The sequence below is a fragment of the Pogona vitticeps genome, chromosome 5 (assembly GCF_051106095.1).
Source record: "Pogona vitticeps strain Pit_001003342236 chromosome 5, PviZW2.1, whole genome shotgun sequence".
In the NCBI taxonomy this organism is placed as follows: Eukaryota; Metazoa; Chordata; class Lepidosauria; order Squamata; family Agamidae; genus Pogona; species Pogona vitticeps.
The window spans coordinates 167,524,266-167,547,732 of NC_135787.1; the positions used below are offsets into that span (position 1 = coordinate 167,524,266).

At 39.8% G+C, this 23,467-nt stretch overlaps 1 protein-coding gene across 11 annotated transcripts in view; it reads left to right on the plus strand.

The window, feature by feature from the left end:
* RBFOX2 (RNA binding fox-1 homolog 2) overlaps positions 1–23,467 on the plus strand; it is a 208,639-nt gene that overhangs the window by 139,365 nt on the left and 45,807 nt on the right. For all 11 annotated transcript variants that reach the window (XM_078376189.1, XM_020787706.3, XM_020787703.3 and 8 more), the window contains one exon: positions 8,150–8,296. In XM_078376189.1, coding sequence (XP_078232315.1) covers positions 8,150–8,296 — 147 coding nt within the window. The remainder of the gene's footprint in view (positions 1–8,149; positions 8,297–23,467) is intronic.

Sequence of the window (23,467 nt, forward strand, 5' to 3'; positions counted from 1 at the left end):
GCCAGCAAGTTTGGAAAACTCAGCAGTGTCCAGAGGATTGGAAAAGATCCGTCTACATCCCAATCCCAAAGAAGGGCAGTGCCAAAGAATGCTCCAACTACTGTACAATTGCACTCATTTCACATGTTAGCAAGGTTATGCTCAAAATTCTGCAAGGCAGGCTTCAACAGTATGTAGACCGAGAACTCGCAAAAGTACAAGCTGAATTTCGAAGGGGAAGAGGAACTCGAGACCAAATTGCTAACATGCGCTGGATTATGGAGAAAGCTAGAAAGTTCCAGAAATACATCTATTTCTGCTTCATTGACTACGCAAAAGGCTTTGACTGTGTGGACCACAGCAAACTATGGCAAGTCCTTAAAGAAATGGGAGTGCCTGACCACCTTATCTTTCTCCTGAGAAACCTATATGTGGGACAGGAAGCAATAGTTAGAATTGGATATGGAACAACTGATTGATTCAAAATTGGGAAATGAGTATGACAAGGCTGTATATTGTCCCCCGATTTATTTAACTTATATGCAGAATAAATCATGTGAAAGGCAGGACTGGATGAATCCCAAGCCAGAATTAAGATTGCTGGAAGAAATATCAACCACCTTAGATATTCAGATGATACCACTATGATGGCAGAAAGTGAGGAGGAATTAAAGAACCTCTTAATGAGGGTGAAAGAGGAGAGTTCAAAAACGGTCTGATGCTCAACATCAAAAAAATTAAGATCATGGCCACTGGTCCCATCACCTCCTGGCAAATAGAAGGGAAAGATATGGAGGCAATGACAGATTTTACTTTCTTGGGCTCCATGATCACTGCAGATGGGGACAGCAGCCACCAAATCAAAAGACACCTGCTTCTTGGGAGGAAAGTGATGACAAACCTAGACAGCATCTTAAAAAGCAGAGATATCACCTTGCCAACAAAGGTCCGCATAGTCAAAGCTGTGGATTTTCCAGTAGCGATGTATGGAAGTGAGAGCTGGACCATAAAGAAAGCAGACCACCAAAGAATTGATACTTTTGATTTGTGGTGCTGGAGGAGACTCTTGAGAGTCCCCTGGGCTGCAAGGAGAACAAACCTATCCATTTTGAAGGAAATCAATCCTGAGTGCTCACTGGAAGGACATATCGTGAAGCTGAGGCTTGAATACTTTGGTCATCTCATAAGAAGAGAAGACTACCTGGAAAAGACCCTGATGTTGCGAAAGTGTGAAGGCAAGAGGAGAAGGGGACAACAAAGGACGAGATGTCTGGATAGTGTCATTGAAATGACCAGCATGAATGTGACCAAACTCTGGGAGGCAGTGGAAGACAGGAGGGCCTGGCGTGCTCTGGTCTATGGGGTCACTTAATGACTAAACAACAACAAGGTCTCCCTTTTGCCTTGAACAAAACTTTGGGAGGCTTAGGATGGAGTGGAAACCTTTAATAGTAAAAAATCACTTCCAGATCATTCTTGGCATTCCCAGTCCTGGTGGCAGTGATCCAGCAGCAATTTTTGGCTACCAAAGGCTTCCCCTCATCTCAAGGTTCCGAAAGACTTTCTTAAGGCAAAAGAGAGCCTTAGGGAGCCCCAGAACACTAAAGGGGTGTGTGGCAGGAAGCTTTCAGTTCTTGTAATATTACTAGTGCAGAATTATGACATCATCCAGTTTATATAGTGTAAAGTTGTGCAAGAGGATTTTGCCTTATAATTGAGAGATTATACTTTGTCTGAATTGATGATAGAAATTCACTGTCTTGTTGTGGAAGTCTTTACATTCTTGACTGTTTGATCTACTGTGTAATGATTTATCTTTTAATAATCTTTCTAGTTCTCTGTGACTGAAACTTTTCAATTAATCTGACTTTTGTGTCCCTGTAATTTGACAGATAGGATCTCAGAAGCGCAAGAATTGTCGAGAGCTGATATATAAGATAGCAGTGTTTGAAGTAGACTCCTTCAAGCTTGTTAGGGTTATGATTTATGCCTGTATCTTATAAACACCTGATCCAGTGCTTCATCTGTGCTTGAATCATCTGCTTTCAAAATGCATTAGTTGCTCTGCCTTGGTGCATCATCTTCTAAAAGCAAAATTTAGTAGTTTTCTTTTTTTAAAAAAAAATCAGTTTATTTTGAGTTTAGTGGAAGATGTGTCCAGTTGCTGTCTACTTCTTTCAGCTGAAAGCTGTGGAACGTTTTAGACCTCAGTATAAAATTACATTAGGGAATTAGGATAGCAAATACATATGATCCAACTGGGAGTAGACTTAATAATGGCAAATTTAATTGATGATAGGCAATGACATTTCAAATTGGGCTTCCAGCAACGTAAGTTGCTCTGCTTCTATCTGCATCCTGTCCTTTCTGGGTTTTGTGTTATGCCGTGTCTACACTGGAGGAGAAAGCAGATACTTTTGGTGTAGGAATAATATAAAATGGAAAGCAACACTTATATTAACATTACAAGCTGAAAGTGGTATTGAACAGTGTCTGTTACTGACAAACTACATCTATTCTTTTCTGTTACACGTATTTATATGTGAGTGAAGTTTCTGCTTCTTTCTCTTTGAGTAATTTATTCATAAATTATGTCAAGCAGCAAGAGGAGGTAGTAGAGGTGGGACAGTTTGTAAATACTGTAAAGCAAATGCTCATGCTTGTATTTCTAGTGCTGACATTAAGTACCCATTGCTGCTGGGCAGGATTCCCCAGAGTCAGAATATAGGAAAGAGGAGAGCCACCCTGAGCAAACCAATGAGAGAAGAAATCCTGTTTTCCACAGTATATTCTACTTTTTCCTCTCTCAATCATTGCCTGATCTTACCTTTTGAGGACTCAAGTTTTAACAGAGGTAATTGCTTTTGATTGTGCAGCCCTTCCCCCAATGAATGTGACTACTATTGACAATAAAAAGCACACAGCATATGCCTGCAACCACTTCCTTTGTTGGTTTTTTTAATGGTTTTCACCTATGTGGAATGTGCAAAAGAACTTCTTATGCAACTGTGCACACTTTGAGCAGGGCAAGTATGGTACCACACAACTGTCCTATGGCTAGTGAAATAGCAGTAACACAGAGAACTTTTTTCATGGATTTCCTCTTCAGTGAACTTCAGTCATTTTACTCTTTGCAAGAAGGAACTGTTATTTGTATTCTCGAAGGCTTTCACAGCTAGGATCTGATGACTGTTGTGGGTTTTTCAGGCTCTTTGGCCGTGTTCTGAAGGTTGTTTTTCCTACCATTTCACCAGTCTCTGTGGCCGGCATCTTCAGAGGACAGGAGTCAGATTTTTTTTTTCATTATAACAAGGAGGGAACTTCAGACCGTCATAAACAGGATATTTGTGATGTGATGAGGTGTACTTTGTCAGGAAGCTCATGTGTGCCATACATTTGGAGCTGGTTGAAATGGAATCTTGGTTGAATAGAATTAGTTTGTCCCAGCTGTTTTGGGTCTTGTGCATTGTGCTTGGGCACAGTTTGTATTCATTGACTGATTGAAGCAAAGCTGAAAGCTGCTCTTGCTTTGCTCAGCACATTGCCTTGTGAATGATTGCCACTGATGTGCTTTTGTTTGTCCTGAAAAGCTGATAAGCAAGTCCAAGGTTACATCTGGAAGAAAGAAGTAGCTGATTAGGGCCTTGTGGTGTTGCTTTCTAAGAGTGACTCGAAGATCTTCATTTTACCTTTTTTAAGAGATCCCATAGCCCTTTTTATCCCAATAGTGTATTTAGGTGAAGTCATGTGATAGTGTCATCTTACTGTTTCAGTGAACAGAATTTTAAATTCCTGGAATGGATACAATATATTGGTGGTGTATCGGGTTACTACAATTTGACCAATACTCTTTTCATACCATGATCTTAAATTAGAGATGGAGATAATCATTGATATTTATACATCTGGTAAATGTGTCTCTCAGTGCTGCATATTTAGTTATCCTGTTTTTTCTTTATGACAATCTTATGAGGTAGGTTAGGCTGGGAGATAATGGTAAGCCCAAGAGTCAGCCCATGGCTTTTACGGGCCAGATGGATTCTGAACCATGTCCTTCTTGGCTAAAATCCAACAACATATCTGTAAGAAAGCAATGGCTCTTCCTAAATATCAGTTTTATAGCTTTTAGGCATATTCAATGTTTTTGAAATGTGTCGTTCAATATTGAAATCACATCTATCATATTCAGTATAGCATACTTAAATATATATTAAAGCCATATAAAGCAGGCCTTTTAAGAGGTTTCAGAGCAGGTTCATAAAGAGTCATCTTTAAACCTGTTAGGAGAAAAAAGTGGTAGCTTGTCATAAGAATTATTTACAGATGTGAAAGCTAGATAATGAAGTAAGATGAGAAGAAAAAATGGATTTATTCTAAATGTGGAGAACTTTAGTACCATTCAACCATGAGAAGAATAAATATGTGGATTCATAGAATCATGAAGTTGGAATGGGCCTATAAGGCCATCATCTCCAAACCTCTGCTGAGTGCAGGAATACAAATCAAAGGATATCTGCCAGTTGGTTATCTAAATTTCTCTTGGATGCTTCCAGTGATGGAGCATTCACCACCTCTCAAGGCAATTCGTTCCATTACTGTATTGCTTTAACAGTTAGGAAGTTTTTCCTGATATTCAACCAATATCGGGGAAAACTTGAGCCCATTGTTATGTGTCCTGCAGTCCGGGATAATTGAGAACAGATCCTGTCCCTCTTCTTTATGACAGCTTTTCAAGTATTTTAAGAGTACTTTGATATCTCCCTAAGTCCTCTTTTCAAAAGACTAAATGTGCCCAATTATTTCAGTCTTTCCTCATAAGGCTTGGTTTCCAGCCCCTTGATCACCTGTGTTGCCCTCCTCTGAACTTCTTCCCATTTGTCAGCATGCTTCTTGAAGTGTGGTGTCCAGAATTGGACACAGTACTCAATATGAGGCCTAACCAGTGTTGAATAGAGGGAAACTACTACTTTACGGAATTTGGAGACTCAGCGTCCATTAAGGCAACCTAAAATAGCATTTGCCTTTTTTTGTAGCCACATCACACTGTTGGCTCATATTAAACTTATGATCTTCAATGATTCCAAGATCTTTTTCGCTTGCAGTATTGCTGAGCCAGGTATCCCCCATCTTGTAACTATGTTTTTGGTTTCTTCTTCTGAGGTGCAGTACTTTGCATTTATCCCTGTTGAATTTCATTCTGTTGTTTTCAGCCCAGTGCTCAAGCCTGTCTAGATCATTTTGAATGTTGCTTCTGTCTTCCAGGGTGTTAGCTATTCTCCCAATGTTGTGTCATCCACAAATTTGATTAGCATTCCTTGTATCCTCTGATCAAGGTCATTAATAAAAATCTTCAATAGCGCTGGGCCCAAGACTGAGTTCTGGGGTACCCCACTTGTTACCATCTCCCAGTTTAAGAAGGAGCCATTAATCATCACCCTCTGAGTATGATTCTGTAGCCAAACTGTGTATCCATCTGAAGAATCAGAGCATTATGTCACATGAAGAGATTACCAGTTTTGCAAGTCTTCAAGAAAAATAACAGAAGGTGACCATGAAAGCAAGTATGTTGTTCTGCTTTCTTTAGCTGTAAGTGCAGTAAAAGCTGATTCAATTATTATTGATTTCACTTTGTTCCTGCCACCACATATTATACTAAGTGAGCATGTTTTCCAAACCTTATCCAGAGTCAGTTTCCCAGTGCTTGGGGTTAACCGTGTCATAATGAGAGTTATATCAGTTTCAAATGGAGAAAAAGTTCAAATGAAGATTAAATAAGACTTTTTATATATTTTACTGTTTCAAGCATATCTTTAGTGACCTATGTCATTTGTAATGCACAGGGATCAGAATTACTTATGCCTACTGATGCAAGTCAAATGGTGTAAGTCAGTGTGACCAGTTGGCACTAGTTAAGACGTTGAGGCTTGTATTTGAGAATAAGTTGGCACTAGATATTGAAGTTAAGACAGTTTGTAAACTGGCTAGGCAGTCCATAAAGCTTCAATTCCTGTATAAAACCTTTTACTGTTCCTTAAAGAAGATATTGGGGTCAGACTAGTGAAAACGAGAAGTACGTTTCCCAATTTGTGCTGGTAGCTACACATCATTTTGAACACAGGGATAGTGTAGGGATGCAGTAAAAGCAAGTGCAGCTGTTCCTTGGAATCAAAAGCTTAGGGGAACCAGAGGTGGTGTGCTTGTCCCGGTCTGCATGTATTGTCACAAAGGGCACAGTAGAACCCCAGTATCCACTGGATCAGTATCCATCAACGGTCACCTGCAGCCAGTGAAACCAGATCTCCAGAAGCTATTTAAATTCTGCAGATACATTCCTTGGATCTTTTCAGAATGCCTGGTGTAGAGTTTCACAGAGAAGCTAAGGGAGAATCCTTACTAGCTTGGTAAAGGGCGGGGGAGATTTCTTGAAGGAAAAAAGTTCCTCTTTCCATACAAGTAAGGAATTAATAAATTAAACTTTACAAACAAAGTGTTAAAATCATAATGTTAAAGCAAAGTGTTTGCTCCATAAAACTGGATCATTTGAAGCAGGCCAGATCTTCAGAAGGTCTGGAGTAAAGAAAGTTTCACAGAAAAGCTACAGGAGAATTGCCAGCTTGGTACTGTAGAAGGGAGGATGTTTCTGATACAAGTAATTAATGAATTAAAGTTTAAAAGCATATTTACTAGATGTTTGCTATGTGTTTTGCTACTGTCAGTGCTTTTTAAGCATCTTGGGGGGGGGGGCTTGGATCCAATCCCCTGCAGATACAGAGGTTCTACTATACTCTAGTTCTGGCATGATCATTTGATGGAGAGGATGATAAAATCAGCTTGAAAGCTAGTGTGTCATAATGTGTGAAAGACAGAGTGATAAATCAGAATAGCCAGTTAGACTCTCATCTTTGCTCTGCATTCATTTAGACAGGCTATACACTTTCAGCTTTGGTTCCCATTTACAATTTGGGATGGTAATACTAGCATATCTTAAGAGGTTGATGGAGAGAGTAGAACAAGGTTATATGTGTGAAATGCTTTGAACAGGGTTCCTAGTATCCTGTTGCATAGCTTCAACTGTGCAGCAATACTGAAGTCAATGACATTTTGCTACTCATTAAATATCCCACTTTTTTCATTTTTGGGGATCCATAACTCATGGATGATGGCACTAAGGTGTGTGCATCCTGAATTTTTTAAAGAAGGAACACAGTGGCAATCTCCCATGATGTTGATGTTGTTCCCATTGTGAAGGCAGAGCTACAAAACAGAACATTGCTCACTGAAACGTTATATACACAATAATGTACTTGTTCAGACAAAATTCAAATAAACAACAACAACCAAAAACCTAGTGGCATCTAAAGACTATGGAATGCCCTCCTCAGGGAGATTCTTCTGGAACCGACATTGATGACGTTTCGGCACCAGGTCAGAACCTTCCTGTTCCAGAAGGTTTTTAATTGAAAGAATATCAACTATGGGTCCTGATGCAATTTTTAGAGCACTGTGTTTTTGATTGTATTTTAATTGCTTTATCTTTTTATCTTTTTATTGTATTCAAACTGTTGTAAGCCTCCCAGAGATCTTTGGGTAGTGTGGGTGGCATATAAATTAAATTAAAATAAATAAATATTTCAGTGTGAGCTTTTGCAAATAAATCCACAAGCTAATTCCTTTGCCAGACATGTACTTGTTGTCATTTATAGTTATAATTGTGAGTTTTAATGTTGCCATCTTAATGGCCAGTCAAGTCTCTCCACAAACTTTTCAACAAGAGAATCGGGATATGTTTAATTTGGTGTGACGCTATACCAGCTTATTTAATGTGGTATAAGTAGAGATGGTCTATTTAAAAATGAAACAAGAATTTGCTTGAAGTAAATGTTTTGGTGCACTTCTTTGCATTGATTTACTTGTGTTTGTTTGAATCTACACACAAACCACTTTGGTGTCACTGATCTCTCAGCAACCATCACTGTAGATATCCTTTCACGTTCTTCGTCATTCTTTACAGAAACAAAAGATTCTTGTTGTTTGACTTTTAGTTGCTATTATCAAGCTTACCCTAAGGTGCTCAGATGCATAAATACCTGAGACATGGACTGATAACAAACAAATATTGGCTGGACATTTTGTGATTTTCCTCTTTACTTCTTTTTTTCTTAAATTGCAGCAGACAGAAGGAGGGGCACAGACAGACGGCCAGCAGTCACAGACACAAAGCAGCGAGAATACCGAGAGCAAATCAACTCCCAAACGGCTGCATGTCTCCAACATTCCCTTCCGCTTTCGAGATCCTGACCTCCGACAGTTATTTGGGGTATGATAAAATATATTTTAAGAAGTGAAAGAATTGTTTTATGTCTTTTCATATACTTGTTTTTATTGTCATTTATTTATTAAACATTATTTTTAAAAGATCCAAACGAAGAGAGCCCTTAGTCACTGCCCTGTAGCCAGTGCCTGAGGCCTGCCTTTCTTAGTTTCTGCAATCTAATGGAGATTCCTTTGGTAGGTAACAGTTACTTGGGTGCACAATCTTTCCTCTTGCCCTGTTTTCCTTGTGGCCATAGAAGAATGTGCCATAGATGGTAAGAGTGAGTCACTGGGAATGAATGTTGTTGTTGTTGTTGTTGTTTAGTCGTTAAGTCGTGTCCAACTCTTCGTGGCCCCATGGACCAGAACATGCCAGGCACTCCTGTCTTCCACCGCCTCCCAGAGTTTGATCAAATTCATGTTGGTGGCTTCAATGACACTGCCCAACCATTTCATCCTCTGTCGTCCCCATCTCCTCTTGCCGTCACACTTTCCCAACATGAGGGTCTTTTCCAGGGAGTCTTCTCTTCTCATGAGATGGCCAAAGTATTCAAGCCTCAGCTTCATGATCTATCCTTCCAGTGAGCACTCAGGATTGATTTCCTTCAAAATGGATAGGTTTGTTCTCTTTGCTGTCCAGGGGACTCTCAAGAGTCACCTCCAGCACCACAGTTCAAAACATCAGTTCTTCGGTGGTCAGCCTTCTTTATGGTCCAGCTCTCACTTCCATACATCACTACTGGAAAATCCACAGCTTTGACTATGTGGACCTTTGTTGGCAAGGTGATGTCTCTGCTTTTTAAGATGCTGTTGAGATTTGTCATCACTTTCTTCCCAAGAAGCAGGCCTCTTTCAATCTTAGGGCTGCTGTCACCATCTGCAATGATCATGCAGCCCAAGAAGGTAAAATCTGTCACTGCCTCCATATCTTCCCCTTCTATTTGCCAGGAGGTGATGGACTAGTGGCCACGATCTTAGTTTTTTTGATGTTGATGGCTTCAGACCATTATTTGCACTCTCCTCACTTTCTGCCATCAGAGTGGTGTCATCTGCATATCAGAGCTTGTTGATATTTCTTCCAGCAATCTTAATTCCGGTTTGGGATTCCTCCAGTCCTGCCTTTCACATTATGGATTCTGCATATAAGTTAAATAAACCAGGGGACAATATACAGCCTTGTTATACTCATTTCCGAATTTTAAATCAATCAGTTGTTCCATATCCAATTCTAACTATTGCTTCCTGTCCCACATATAGGTTTCTCAGGAGAAAGATAAGGTGGTCAGGCACTCCCATTTCTTTAAGGACTTGCCATAGTTTGCTGTGATTCACACAGTCAAAGGCTTTTGCATAGTCAATGAAGCAGAAGTAGATGTTTTTCTGGAACTTTCTGTCTTTCTCCATAATGGAGGACATGTTAGCAATTTGGTCTCAAGTTCGTCTGCCGCTTCGAAATCCAGCTTGTACTTCTGGGAGTTCTTTCTCCACATACTGCTGAAGCCTGCCTTGGAAGATTTTGAGCATAAAAGTAGTTGGAGCTTTCTTTGGTACTGCCCTTCTTTGGGATTGGGATGTAGACGGATCTTTTCCAATCCTCTGGACACTGCTGAGTTTTCCAAACTTGCTGGCATATTGAGTGTAGCACCTTAACTGTGTCATATTTTAGTTCAACTGGAATGCCATCACCTCCACTGGCTTTGTTGTTAGCTGTGCTTTCTAAGGCCCATTTGACTTCACTCTCCAGGATGTCTGGCTCGAGGTCAGGAACCAGACTATCTGGGTTGTCCGGGTGCTGCATTTGTTGCTCTCAAACTAACAGCATATGGACCAAGGTGTGACAAATTACCAGCATGCATACAACATCAAGAATCACATTGTGTCAAAGCATTCCAAGTTGAGTATCCATTATCCAAAAATACATGCATATGATTATTTTTAAAGTTTGTATAAATTACCTGGCTTGTATTACTTTAATATTTTTCCCATTTACTAGAATTAATGGTTATTTGTCAATTAAAAAGTGTTTGTATCATTTAAAGTTCTGTTATGTTTTGAAAACAAAAGGATAAAGTTCAGACAACTGTATGAGTTGTTTTTTCAAAACTGAAACACCAGTATTCAGTTTTAATTGCAGTGTTGACACTTCGAAGGAAATAATTTAGTTTTGTGTCGCTGTTTGGGCACTCGGGCTCAAAAAGGTTAGCCATCACTAGCTTAGTGTCTCTCACTAATTTGGTGACCAACCAGCCTATGCACCTCTGGACAGAAAGAAAAAAACAGCAGCTTTTGGTTGTCTGGTAACTGATGGAGGAGACGCTTTAATTTCTCCCAAAGGAATTGCTGATAAGTAGCCATGGCAGCTTGGGTAATTACTAATCCATATGTGCAAGGCTCGGTTTCTGACTCTTTCTGTTTACCAATGAGGAATATGTGTTCTGCTTCCCTTTAATTTGAGCTGCTTCAACTGCAACTGAGTTGGGCTTGGGGTGCTGAAAAAAATGGAAGCTTCTACTTCTTGGAAGTGATAGAAATTCTCTATCCTCTGCAATGTTGGTGGTATGGAGGAAGGCTTGACCCAAGATTGCTTGATAAGTGTAGAAGGATCTGGTAAGCGTTGAAGGAGTACTGGGGTGGAAAGTGGCTGTTATATCCTGGCAAAAACAGGATCATACACAGACCAAGGAACCCTCTTTACATCATTCCTAAGATATCATGCAAATTGGAGATATATCAGTGAACAATATAAGACTGATCTTTTCCAGTCCTCTGGCCACTGCTGAGTTTTCCAAACTTGCTGGCATATTGAGTGTAGCACCTTAACAGCATCATCTTTTAAGATTTTAAATAGTTAGCTGGAATGCCATCCCCTCCACTGGCCTTGTTATTAGCCATGCTTTCTAAGGCCCACTTGACTTCACTTTCCAGGATATCTGGCTCAAGGTCAGCAACCACACCATCTGGGTTGTCTAGGACATCCAGATATTTCTGGTAATAATTCCTCTGGGTATTCTTGCCATCTCAATGTCTTCTGTTTCTGTGAGGTGCCTACCATTTTTGTCTTTTATCATGTTCATTTTTGCACAAATTGTTCCTTCAATATCTCCTATTTTCGTGAACAAATCTCTGGTTTTTCCCTTTCTATTATTTTCCTCTTTTTTTGCACTGTTCATTTAAGAAAGCCCTCTTGTTTCTCCTTGCTATTCTTCGGAAGTCTACATTCAATTTTCTGTAACTTTCTCTATCTCCCTTGCATTTTGTTTCCCTTCTCTGCTATTTGTAAGGCCTCGTTGGACAGCCACTTTGCTTTCTTACAGTTCCTTTTCTTTGGGATGGTTTTTTGTTGCTTCCTGTACAATGTTATGAGCCTCCATCCATAGTTGTTCAAGTACTCTGTCCACCAAATCTAGTTCCTTAAATCTGTTCTTCACTTCCACTGTGTATTCATAAAGGATTTGGTTTAGATTATACCTGACTAGCCCAGTTGTTTTTTCTACTTTCTTCAGTTTAAGATTGAGTTTTGCTATAAGAAGCTGATGATCAGAGCCACAATCAGCTCCAGGTCTTGTTTCTGCTCACTCTGTAAGAGCTTCTTTATCTTTGTCAGCAGAGAATATAATCAATCTGATTTCGGTATTGTCCATCTGGTGATGTCCATGTGTAGAGTCACCTCTTGTGTTGTTGGAAACAAGTGTTTGTGATGACCAGCTTGTTCTCTTGACAAAACTCTATTATCTTTATCCTGCTTCATTTCGAACTCCCAGCCCAAACTTACCTGTTGTTCCTTTTATCTCTTGACTCCCTACTTTAGCATTCGGATCCCCTACAATGATAAGAACATATTTCTTTGTTGTCAGTTCTAGAAGGTGGTGTAAGTCTTCATAGAATTGATGAACATCAGCCTCTTCAGCATTGGTGGTTGGTGTATAAACATGGATTATTGTGATGTTGAAAGGTCTGCCTTGGATTCGTATTGAAATTATTCTATCATTGCTGAGATTGTATCCCAGTACAGCTTTTCCCACTCTTTTGTTGACTGTGAAAGCTACTCCATTTCTTCTGCAGGATTCTTGCCTACAATCGTAGATATGATAATCATCTGAATTTAAGTTGCCCATTTCCGTCCATTTTAGTTCACTGATGTCCAGGATGTCAATGTTTAATCTTGCCATCTCCTGTTTGACAATATCCAGCTTACGAAGGTTCATTGATCTTACATTTCAGGTTCCTATGCAGTATTTTTCTTTGCAGCATTGGACTTTCCTTTCAGTTCCAGGCGTGTCGGCAGCTGAGCGTCCTTTCGGTTTTGGCTCAACCACTTCATCAGCTCTGGAGCTACTTGTCCTTGTCCTCCACTCTTCCTCAGTAGCATGTTGGACGCCTTCCGACCTGAGGGGACCATCTTCCAGCGTCATATCTTTTAGCCTTTTGTTTCTGTTCATGGGGTTTTCTTGGCAGAGATACTGGAGTGGCTTGCCAGTTCCTGATCCAGGTGGATCGCGTTTAGTTGGAACTCTGCACTGTGACCTGTCCGTCTTGGGTGTCCCTGCATGTCATAGCCCATAGCTTCTCTGAATCACTCAAGCCCCTTCACCATGACAAGGCAGCAATCCTGTGAAGAGGGAGTGAATGTCACCTTAATGTTTTACTTCAAAAGATGTTTTGTAGGTTCTGACTTCTTTAGCGTTGCTTTATAATTATGGTTGCATCATGCCGCATTATGTTCCTCAGATGGAGAGCTGGGTTATACCTATGTTTCAGCCATGTCTGTTTCCATCTATCATGTAAACTTATCAAACTCTAGAAGAGGACAGACACCCCCCCCCCCCCGGTGGTTATCAGCTCTTTGCCATTGTGGCAAATTTACAATTCATTCATTCCTGAGGGATGACCATCCAATCCCTGTAAACCTCTGAGGTGGAGTCCATTCCAGTGGACTTCCAGATAGTCCATTCCAACAAGCTCTTAACTGTCAGCAAGGTCATCCTAATGTCTTTTCAGACTTTTCTTCCTTGTAATTTGAATTCAAATTTTTGAGGCCTACTTTCTGGAGCTGCAGAAAGTGGTCTGTGTGAGAACCATTCAAATTTCTGAAGATAGCTATCATGTCACCTCTCAGATTTATCTTCCCAGGCTAAACATACCTCAACAGTTCCTCATGAGGCCTAGTTTCCAGACTCTTTATTATCTCAGTCACTTCTTGGGACATACTCCAGTTGTCAATATCCTCCTAAAAGTTTGATGCCCAGAAGTGGAAACAGTGTTCCAGCTGGGGTTTAATTGAAGCTAAAAGAGAAAAAAAGAAAATGAGTGATATTTGTACTTCCCTTGAGCGCCATACTATATCTCTGCTGATGCAGCCTAGAACTTCTTAATTTATAGTTGCTGCATCACATTGTTGACTTATGTTTAGCTTGTGGTCTACTAAAACCCTCTAGAATTGTTTTCACTACCAAGCCAAATGTCATCTGTTCTTACAAAGGGAAGGAGGGCAGACCTGGGAAACTACAGGCTGGTTAGCCTAACAGGGAAGATGGTAGAAAGCCTCATCCAAGATAAAAGCTTAAAACACAGAAAAACAAGCCTTGATGAGGGGAAATCAGCATGGCTTCTGTAAGGGTAAGTCTTGCCTCACAGACCTTTTAGAATTCTTTGAAAAGGTCAGCAGGCATGTGGATGTGGGCAAACCAGTGGATATTGTCTATCTGGATTTTCAGAAGGCGTTTGACATGGTCTCTCACCAAAGGCTGCTTAGAAAACTCTAGTCAGGGGATAAGAGGGCAGGTTGTCTTATGGATTGAGAATTGGTTGAGAACTAGGAAACAGAGAGTAGGTGTCAATGGGCAATTTTCACAATGGAGAGAGGTGAAGAGTGGTGTGCCCCAGGGGTCTGTCCTGGAACTGGTGTTTTTCAACCTGTTCATAAATGACTTGGAGACAGGGATAAGCAGTGAGGTGGCCAGGTTTGCAGATGACACAAAACTTTTCTGGGCAGTGAAGACCAGAAGGGATTGTGAAGAGCTCCAGAAAGATCTCTCTAAACTGGGAGAATGGACGGCAAAATGGCAAATGCGTTTCATTATAAGACATCTGTGCTCTGCCACCTGGGCACAGCTGTCCACTTTCATCTGGCATTATAGGCTTGATATCTGGCAGAAGTCTGATGTGGCCTTTGGACATGCTGTCATACCTTGGCATGACACCCTGCCTTCGGGTAAGACAGTTTTTTAGTCACCCAAGGTGTGATTCACAGAAGCCACGAAGAAGAACGACAGGTTACCCACCTGTAATTGTAGTTCTTCAAGTGGACCTCTGTGATTCACACATCCTGCCTGTCCTCCCCACTGTCATGTCAGTCTGCTTAATGTAGCGGCAGTTGACACAACTGAAAGGGGAGCCTTGGTGCCAAGGTACTTACATGAGGTGGGACGGACCTCATTCTAATGTGTTTTTTGCTACCGCAAACGCTCTAGAAATTTCCTGTGAGGCTCCGCGCAGGCGCGGATCACCCAGGGTGTGAATCACAGAGGTCCACTCGAAGAACTACAATTATAGGTGGGTAACCTGTTGTTCTTCAGTCTGCTAAGGTCCTTTTGAGTCCTGGTTCTGGCTTCTGAACCATCTCTCCCATGTGATGTCATCTGCAAATTTGATGAGCATCCCCTTTAGTCTTTCATCAAACTCATTTATAAGGATATTGAACAATATTGGGCCCAGGACAAAAAATCTTGTGGCACCTCTTTTGTCACTTCTCTCCAAGATGATGATTATCTGATGCCGAACACTCTTTTGATACAGCCAGATGAGCTACAAATCCAGCTAACACCAGCATTTTCTGGTCCACATTTTGCCAACCTGGCTACAAGAATATTCCAAAATCCTTTCAACAAGATTCCTTACCAGAGGTTGCTGTTGACAGTAAACCATCATGGTATAAGAAGTCAAATCATCTTATGGACTCAAAACAAGAAAGAAAAATCAAGAACGATACTTTATTTTGTATACTTCAGTTGGAGTTTCCCTCCCAAAGAACTCCAAGTACAGTGGTGCCCTGCTTGATGACAACCCCGCTTGATGACGATATTGCTTAACGATGAGGTTTTTTTGCAGTCGCTATTGCGATCGCAAAACAATGGTTTTCCTATGGGGTTTCTTTGCTTGACGTTGATTAGGACCCTGCTTCACGAACCGTTTGTTTGCAAAACAATGTTTTTTCCAACTCCGCAAAATGGCTTCCCTTTGCAAAATGGCTGGCTTCCCTTCGCAAAATGGCTGTTTTCCGGACCCCTGCTTTGGAAGACAATGATTTTAAACAGCTGATTCGCGGTTCTCTATGGGCAGTCTTCACTGGACGATGAGGTATTTCCCCATTGGAACACATTAACTGGTTTTCAATGCATTCCGATGGGTTTTTTTCCACTTGACAACTATTTCATTTAACAGCGATTTTCCTGGAACGGATTATCGCCAAGCAGGGCACCACTGTAGCTTATATGGTTTCCTCATACTCCATTTTTTCCTTTTAACTGCATAAGAGTTAGTGACAGACTAAAGTACGTCCAGCAGGCTCATTGCTGAGTAGATATTTGAATCTGGACCTCTTTAGTATTATTCCAGCACTAACTGCTGCACTACACTGGCTTTCATTTGCAGTAGTCAGAAGTTAACAGTGAGGTCTCAGAAGGACTTTCTGAGACTGGTGCACTCAGTGTTTCCAACGTAAATCACAGAATAGGATAATAGCTTCTGATACTGCCTACAAGATTCCTGTAATAGACAATCTGACAATCTGAATACAGCGGGTTCAGAAAAGAAGTATGTCTGGAATAGTGGTCTGTTTATCAGGTGTAGCCATACAGATGCCACAGAGAAGTTCAGGAAGCAATTCTTTAGCATATCGTCTTTTTCAGTTTTTTAAGATTTAGCAGTTAGTCTATTTGCCATCTCAGAATGTGTTTATTCTTTTTTGGGGGGCTGATAACTATCAATAAACTCAAATACTTTTCTTTAAAATATATATATTGTACTTTAGTTAAAGTTACTTCAGGATAGATAAAATGCTGTTTAGGTTATCTTGGCAAAGATTAGTACAGTATAATTATCCCTTTCATGAATGTGGGATATTACCTTTGGTAATTCAAATATATATTCTCATTTGGGGCGGCCTTCCATACATTGAGCTGTACATTGATGTATCTGTAAAGCCATCTTCAGGTATTTATGTGAGCGCATGGAGATTTAAATGGTACTGAGAGTATGGATACACATGTGAGTTCCACTCCTTTATGTCTGACAGTGCCACAGTCATGCACACATTGTCTGTGAAAATCTGTTGAGGTTTCTGTAATTTCTAAGGCAAGGTTCCCAATCACAAGAGCTCTGTAAACATGTTCGGTGAGATGCAATTCCGTAGCCCTCTTAAGACTTCATGCCCAATGCACAAAGAACAACGCTGACAATTCCATGGGGGCACTCGGGCATTGGCTTATTTGTACAGTCATATACACCCACTACCCACTTAGCCCCCTCCCAGGTGTTCAGATGAATGCTTTTATAGAGCTAAGGCCAAAGTAGAGTATGTATAGCTTTTATTTCATGTCAGGTTGTTCTAGCATCTCAGCATATATATGTTGTCCTCAGAGTCAGCAAAGTGCTGAGTGCAATCTGAAGTGAAAAATCTTTGTTAGAATGAAGCGCAGCTGTCACTGACTCATTTATTTTGATCTTCGCTTCAGCATAGATGAGCCAAGACACAATCATACAGTTTGATTATTATTGGCCCTTAACAGCCCTTTGTGGCACACTGGTCTGCAAATATACTTTTCAAAAACTGGAGTCAGTAATATGAACTCAGCAAAGTAAACAATCAGAACTGCTTCCTTCTCCATTGCAGATTCTTAAACCCAACTGTTAACCTTTTACAAGGCAGTACTAGCAAAGTTTCATGAGAAGTATTGCATCCAGTTGGCACAGAAGGTAGATATCTATACTTCATAGCAACTAAAGGTATATTATAATACTGTACTGCAAAGAGTAAGATTATGTCCTGCCCTTCCTTTCTGTCATCTGTACCAGTGCTTTCCTCTCTTTAGACAGGTGATATACAGATTGTGGGAGTATATATGTATGTGTTTTTGAATGAATTAATATTGGAAACTTGCTTCACTCTTTAAGAAAGATACCTATAGTTCTCTGGCATGTTCCAGGATAGTAGGAAATGCCATTGTTACAGGCGTGTTAATACTATTTCCCAGTATCACATAAATGCCCATTCATCACCGAGAGATTGAGCCATGGTTTCTGGGAAAGGTTATGATTCTAAGATTTCTCTGTGTCAATTACTTACAGCTTGAGCTATAACTGGGAATTTTAATGCATCCTTACTTTCTCTTGGGTCAACAACAGTGGCTGCATACCGACACAATGGGTGCATTACATTCTCCACGGGGCTCTAATGAGCATGTGGGCTTACTTTTTTAAAGCTAAACAGCACTTACTGTGGCCTGCAATTCGGAAATCGTCTATATATAAGTTGTATCTTGAGATATTGTGATATGTTTAAGTATTTTCTGGTGTTTTGAGTAGTTAACACGTGACCTATTCAACATTCTGGTGATGGGGAGGGAAAAAGAATCCAGTCCTAGACCAATGCCCAAGATATGGTAAATTACATTAGAGTAGAAAAATCTTTTGTAATCTCATGTCTTCACCAAATTACTGGTTGCTTGATGGTCATTCTACTTTGAGTGCAATTTATGTCTGGATGATTCTTCCAGTGGCTAAGTGTAAATGAGAAATGCATGGGAATTGTCATGCCTGTGGGTTTAGTACTTCCTTTGACTTAACAAAGAGCTTTGGCTTTCATGATTTTGAAATCAGTCAGAGGGCTAGAGCCTGCCAGAACAGCTTTTACTTTTTGGGCATGCATGCAAAAGCATGTGCTGCTGCAAAACTTAGGGTAGCTCTGCAGTTTGAACAGAAAAGCAATCAATAATTCTGTCCTTCTCTCCTGCCAGTATAGCATTTTTGTGCTGCATAAACACGGCCTGAAACTATAAAATGGACAGAAATGTTTACCACATTCCCTATTATTACTGTTTGCTGTGGAGAGAATTCCCTTGGGTGATTCATACTGAAATCAACTCCTCCTCCTGTAGGGGATCTGAAGTTGTTTGCAATTTCTGCTCTGTGTAGCATAATACCTTCCCCCACCGTTTCCAATGTCAAGCTTGATTGTTTCAATGTCATCTATGAAAGACTTAAAGCCTTTCCCTGGAGTGGGTTTTCAAAAATACTGTGACTGCAGAGAAATTGTGTGGATAGCAGGAAGATTGCACAGGAGAGAATATTGTGAAGTGGGAGGAGTGAAGAAGACCCTTAAGGGTAGAGCAGCAAAGTAGAGGTCAGCCTTGTCTTAGAGCATGATGCATCTGCTGATCTTAGTGCTCAATTTAGACTAGAGGGACAGAACAGATAATCATGCTTTAGTACTGTAGTGTAATTAGTTGTTATTCATATTGTTAGGTATGAGAACATTTCTAAATATGCTGACTTCATCAACCTCAGTCATAAAAAGATAGCAAGTACTATAGGATGAGATACTATCCAACCCCAGATGTCTCTCATAGCCTCAACTTGATGTGTTAACTTCCACTTACATATCAGATAATGTTCTTTACTGGTCCCTGTGGCCTTATTAAAATCTGTGACATTTTGGCCATAGTACTGATACTTACAGCTAGTTGCAAATGGAGGGGAGCAGCCAGAAGAATCTACATCAGCTTTCAGGAGGAATAGCTATATGGAGTGAATGGAGATGTTTCTTGAGAATGCCTCTAGATCTAAATCTGCAAATATTTTATACCAACCAGTGGTGGTCTTTGGGTCTGTGGTTGAAAACCCTGTTCTGAGCAAGCTAATGTCAGGAGTTCATGTAGAACACAGGGAATGTAAGGTTTTTCATCATGGTCTCTGTGTATCATAGAAATGAGTTCCACACTTGCGGAACATTTACACTCACAGTTACAGGTGAGTATCCTGTCCTTTTATGTTGAGATAAATGAGGATGTAGGGTAGGAATATGAAAAGGTGATGGCAAAACCCATAGTTAGTCTCCCAAATTGTAAATAAATATCAACAAACCTTAATTCCAGAGTATAGAAAGAAAGTTTAAAAATTGCAAATGCTGTATTATTAAATACTCCAGGATAGAAAACACCAAATCAGTGTTTTGTTTTTTATTTAAACTGGACATTTAAAAAATACATTTACAGGAAACACTATTTGCATTAAAATGTCACCTGTTTAATCCTCATGTACCAGAGTCATGTTTTGTTGAAAAAGTGATACAGAACAAGGCCTAGAATGTATTGTAAGCATTTTACAATAAGCAATTGTAAAGTACAATAAGAATTAAGTATCATAAGAATTAATTCTGCTCTTTGGTAGCCTTTCTGTTTTTGACTAAAAATGAATATAGCTATCTCAAAGATCAAAGCAGCTTAGAAAGTCCAAGGAAAAATTAATTGGATGAATTAAGACATGGCTTGTGTCATACAAATAGCAGGAATAATGCCTGTAACACCACTGTGAAATCTGAGACTTTTAGGTAAAATAGAACTGCTGGACAGTTAGTTTAAGTTGACTATGAAGCCATAGGTTAGGAGTTCGATTCTTCAGTGTGCTTCCCTGACAGGAGCTGGACCTGATCCATAGGGTCTCTTTCAGCTCTGCAGTTTCAGGATTTATTTATTTTTATTATAATACATGCTCTGTCTGGAAGAGCCCATGGTCTGGTTGCACCTTACCTTTCTTCATACATGTACTGATTCGTGTAGAAGACAAAAACCTGCCTTTATTAATCTGAAGATTTATGTGATGTGCTTTCAAGTCAGAACCAACTTCTAGTGACTTTAACAAGACTTTTAAGGTAAGTGAGATATTTAAGGAGTAGTTTTCCAGTTCTGTCACCCAGTGCGTTCCCATGGCTGAGTGGGGTTACCAAACCCAGGTCTCTTGAGTTCTAATATGTTATTCTATCCACTATACCACACTATCTATCATAATCTGAAGATTAGTATGTTTTAAATTGGAACTGGAAAACAGTTCATTCGTTGGCTGAAATCCTGTTGCACAGTTGTGCAAAAGACATCAGTGCAACAAACAATGTCCTTGGATATTTCGTAACTAACAGCAGTTTACGTTCAAAAATTGTGACTTTTGTGTAACTGTGCAGCAGGGTTTTACCAGTAGTTTGTAAAGTGGAATTTCTATGAATTTTCTGTAGTGAGAGGTAGCAGTTTAACGTATTTGAAGGTCCATGCACTTTTAATGGCTGCCTGACAGAAAGGGAGGAGTTGGACTGCTAGTTTAAGCCAGGAAATGAACTGTACATCTGCTAAAGGTATAGATATCTACTCTGTGCGAGGGACTGAAGTCTCTAATATGTGTTTTCATAGTGTATTCATACACTGTATAATTTAGCCTATTCCACACAATGAATAGTGCTGGCCTGTTCAATGCCTGTGGGGAAAGTAATTTTTATGGTAAGATCTAAAACAGTTGACAAATAGGCCTGCAATATATCCATTGAAATGGAGGAGGGGAGTGGGGGTTGACAGATGACTGTGACCTCTTTTAATTTAAATGTTGTGTATGGATATGACTCATACTTTTTGAAGGAGTCATTGCTGAAGTGTATATGTAATGAAGTATTGCATTGTCTTTGAGAAGATGAAATTCAAAATGCAGCTTCATACATATTTGTAGAAAGTAACCTCTGTCAAAGTAATGTTACTTCTTTGTCTGCAAAGACATGTATAGGATTACGTTGCATGATGTCTGATGCAATATTTTTAGCAGAGAGACAGTTGTAACATACACATTTTCTTTGTGGAAACAGCCTCTTTTTAATGTACCGTATGTTGGTGATTTGAGACAGGGTGTAGGAGGTGTGGTTGATCTGATGAAAGGAACAGTGTATGGAGTTGCATGTAATGAAGGAGCAGTCTAAAAATGGCAAAGCCACATAAAAATTCTGTTGGAAGTAGTGAGAGAGTTTCAGATTACTGAGAATGTTACCACCACATAGTTTGTCCAGTGGCAGTCTCTGTAGTAATGTACCAAGTGATTTTGTGGCATATAGAAGTGATAATGAAAACTATTCACAGTATTTGTATGTTACTGTGTTCACAGTGAAAATAAAGAAGTTGAATACAAACATGACATTGAAAACAAAATAAATCCAACAGCATCATAAAATGAAAATAAAACCAAAACCAGATTCTATTTCTGTAAGAAGTTTTTAAACAATGTTCAGAAGATTTTGAGATAGAAATAATAACATTAATTTCATATAGTCAAGTCATTTCTGACTTATGGTGATCCTTTTCAGTGATTTTAGGTATAGAGTAGTTTATTTATTTATTTATTTATTTATTTATTTATTTATTTATTTATTTATTTATTTATTTAATATCCCACCTATCTGGTCGGTTAAGACCACTCTAGGCGGCTAACAGCATACTGAGACATAGTTTATCATGACTTGCTTCTGGGCTCACTTTGAGACTAGGCAGCTTGCCCCAAGGCTGGCTTTTCTCCTGGGGCACACAGTGTGGGGTGGGATTTCCAACCTCTGGCTTTGCAGCCAGATATCAACTCACTGAGTTGTCCAGTCATTCATGATTTTCCAGCCTTGGAAGATAAACTGCTACATATCTGGGTTGGAAAGGGTCACAACATCTGTGCCAGATGTGGGAGGACATCCCTTAGTAGGCAACATCACTGAAAAGGTGTTCTTTTCATCACATACCTTCCAGATCTTGATTGGCTAACCAAGAGGAAGGTCTCAGAAAATTATTGTAACATGAGGAGGAGGCAGCCTCCAGGTGGCCTGGCTCATGCTGTTAGGTTTTTTAAATGCAAGTACCTTGATGCCAACCTCTTGGCTGAGTTGATATGACTGGAATGTTTACTGACATTTATCTGCTGAAGTTAAATTGTTAGTCCTGGAATCTTCAAAGCAATTTTACTTGCTTCTCTGAATGTTGTTATATACTCACACCACAACTGTCATCACAAGAGAAATACATGCCGAGATTTGAAGTTCTGTAGGAATTCTGTAGAAATTACAAAGACATCTTTAGAAAACAATCTTGAAGCCCAACAAGGTCAAAGAATGGATGAGGTCACTGACTGCCACAAGCTGTTGGATGGTTGGGAGAAGTGAAAAACAGATGAGAAGATAAGTTATGTAGAGTTCACTTGCTCCTGAGAGTCTGCTGCCTTTCAAAGCTCTCCCTGATATATCCATTTTGTTTCCAGAATTCTCTTGTTCTCTGTATTTTTATGTTTATGTTTGAATATAAAATAGCCCTGCTCATGCACAATGGACAGATGTCAGAATACTAAGATACCAGACTCTTGATGTGCAAAAATATAGAAGAATTAGGTTATGTTGCTCTTAGGATTACACAAATGCAAGTACAGGGTAATATCTTTATTGAACTACTAAAAAGTGTAAAAGAATCTTTTTTTTAAAGTGCTTAAGGTACAGGGAGAAATCCTAAATTACCTTAATGAGGACTGGGAGTGCTGGTGGCTAAATAAAGAGTTATGTTGCTTTTAAAAATCTGATACCTACAAACCATTGATTTATGATATACAGTGGGGTCTTGACTTGAGAACTTAATCCGTATTGCAAGACGGTTCTCAAGTCAAAAAGTTCTCAGGTCAAATCTGCATTTCCCATAGGAATGCATTGAGAACCATTTGAGCCGTATCTGCTCTTTTCCGTCCATAGAAACTAATGGGAAGCTGCTATTCTGCCTTTGACCACTAGAGGGGGATATTTTGTTTCTTTTTTTCTTAGGTCAAGAAAGGTTCAGGGAAGGCAGGGAAAATACAGTCCAGGCAGTACAGTACCAGGCAGTCCGAAGACTGTCTCCCAATCCACTCTCTAAACGCTGGGAGGAGTGAGGAAGCAGTCAGGCACGCTTTTCACTGGACAGTTAACTGAAAGTTGAACTTTTGCACTTTCCCTGCCTCCCACGTGGTTTTTTTCAGTTCTTAACTCAAATCTAAGTATGTAAGTCAAGTCAATATTTTCCTATGAGAGTGGTTCTTAAGTCAAAATGTTCTTAACTCAAGCCGTTCTTAAGTCAAGACCCCACTGTGA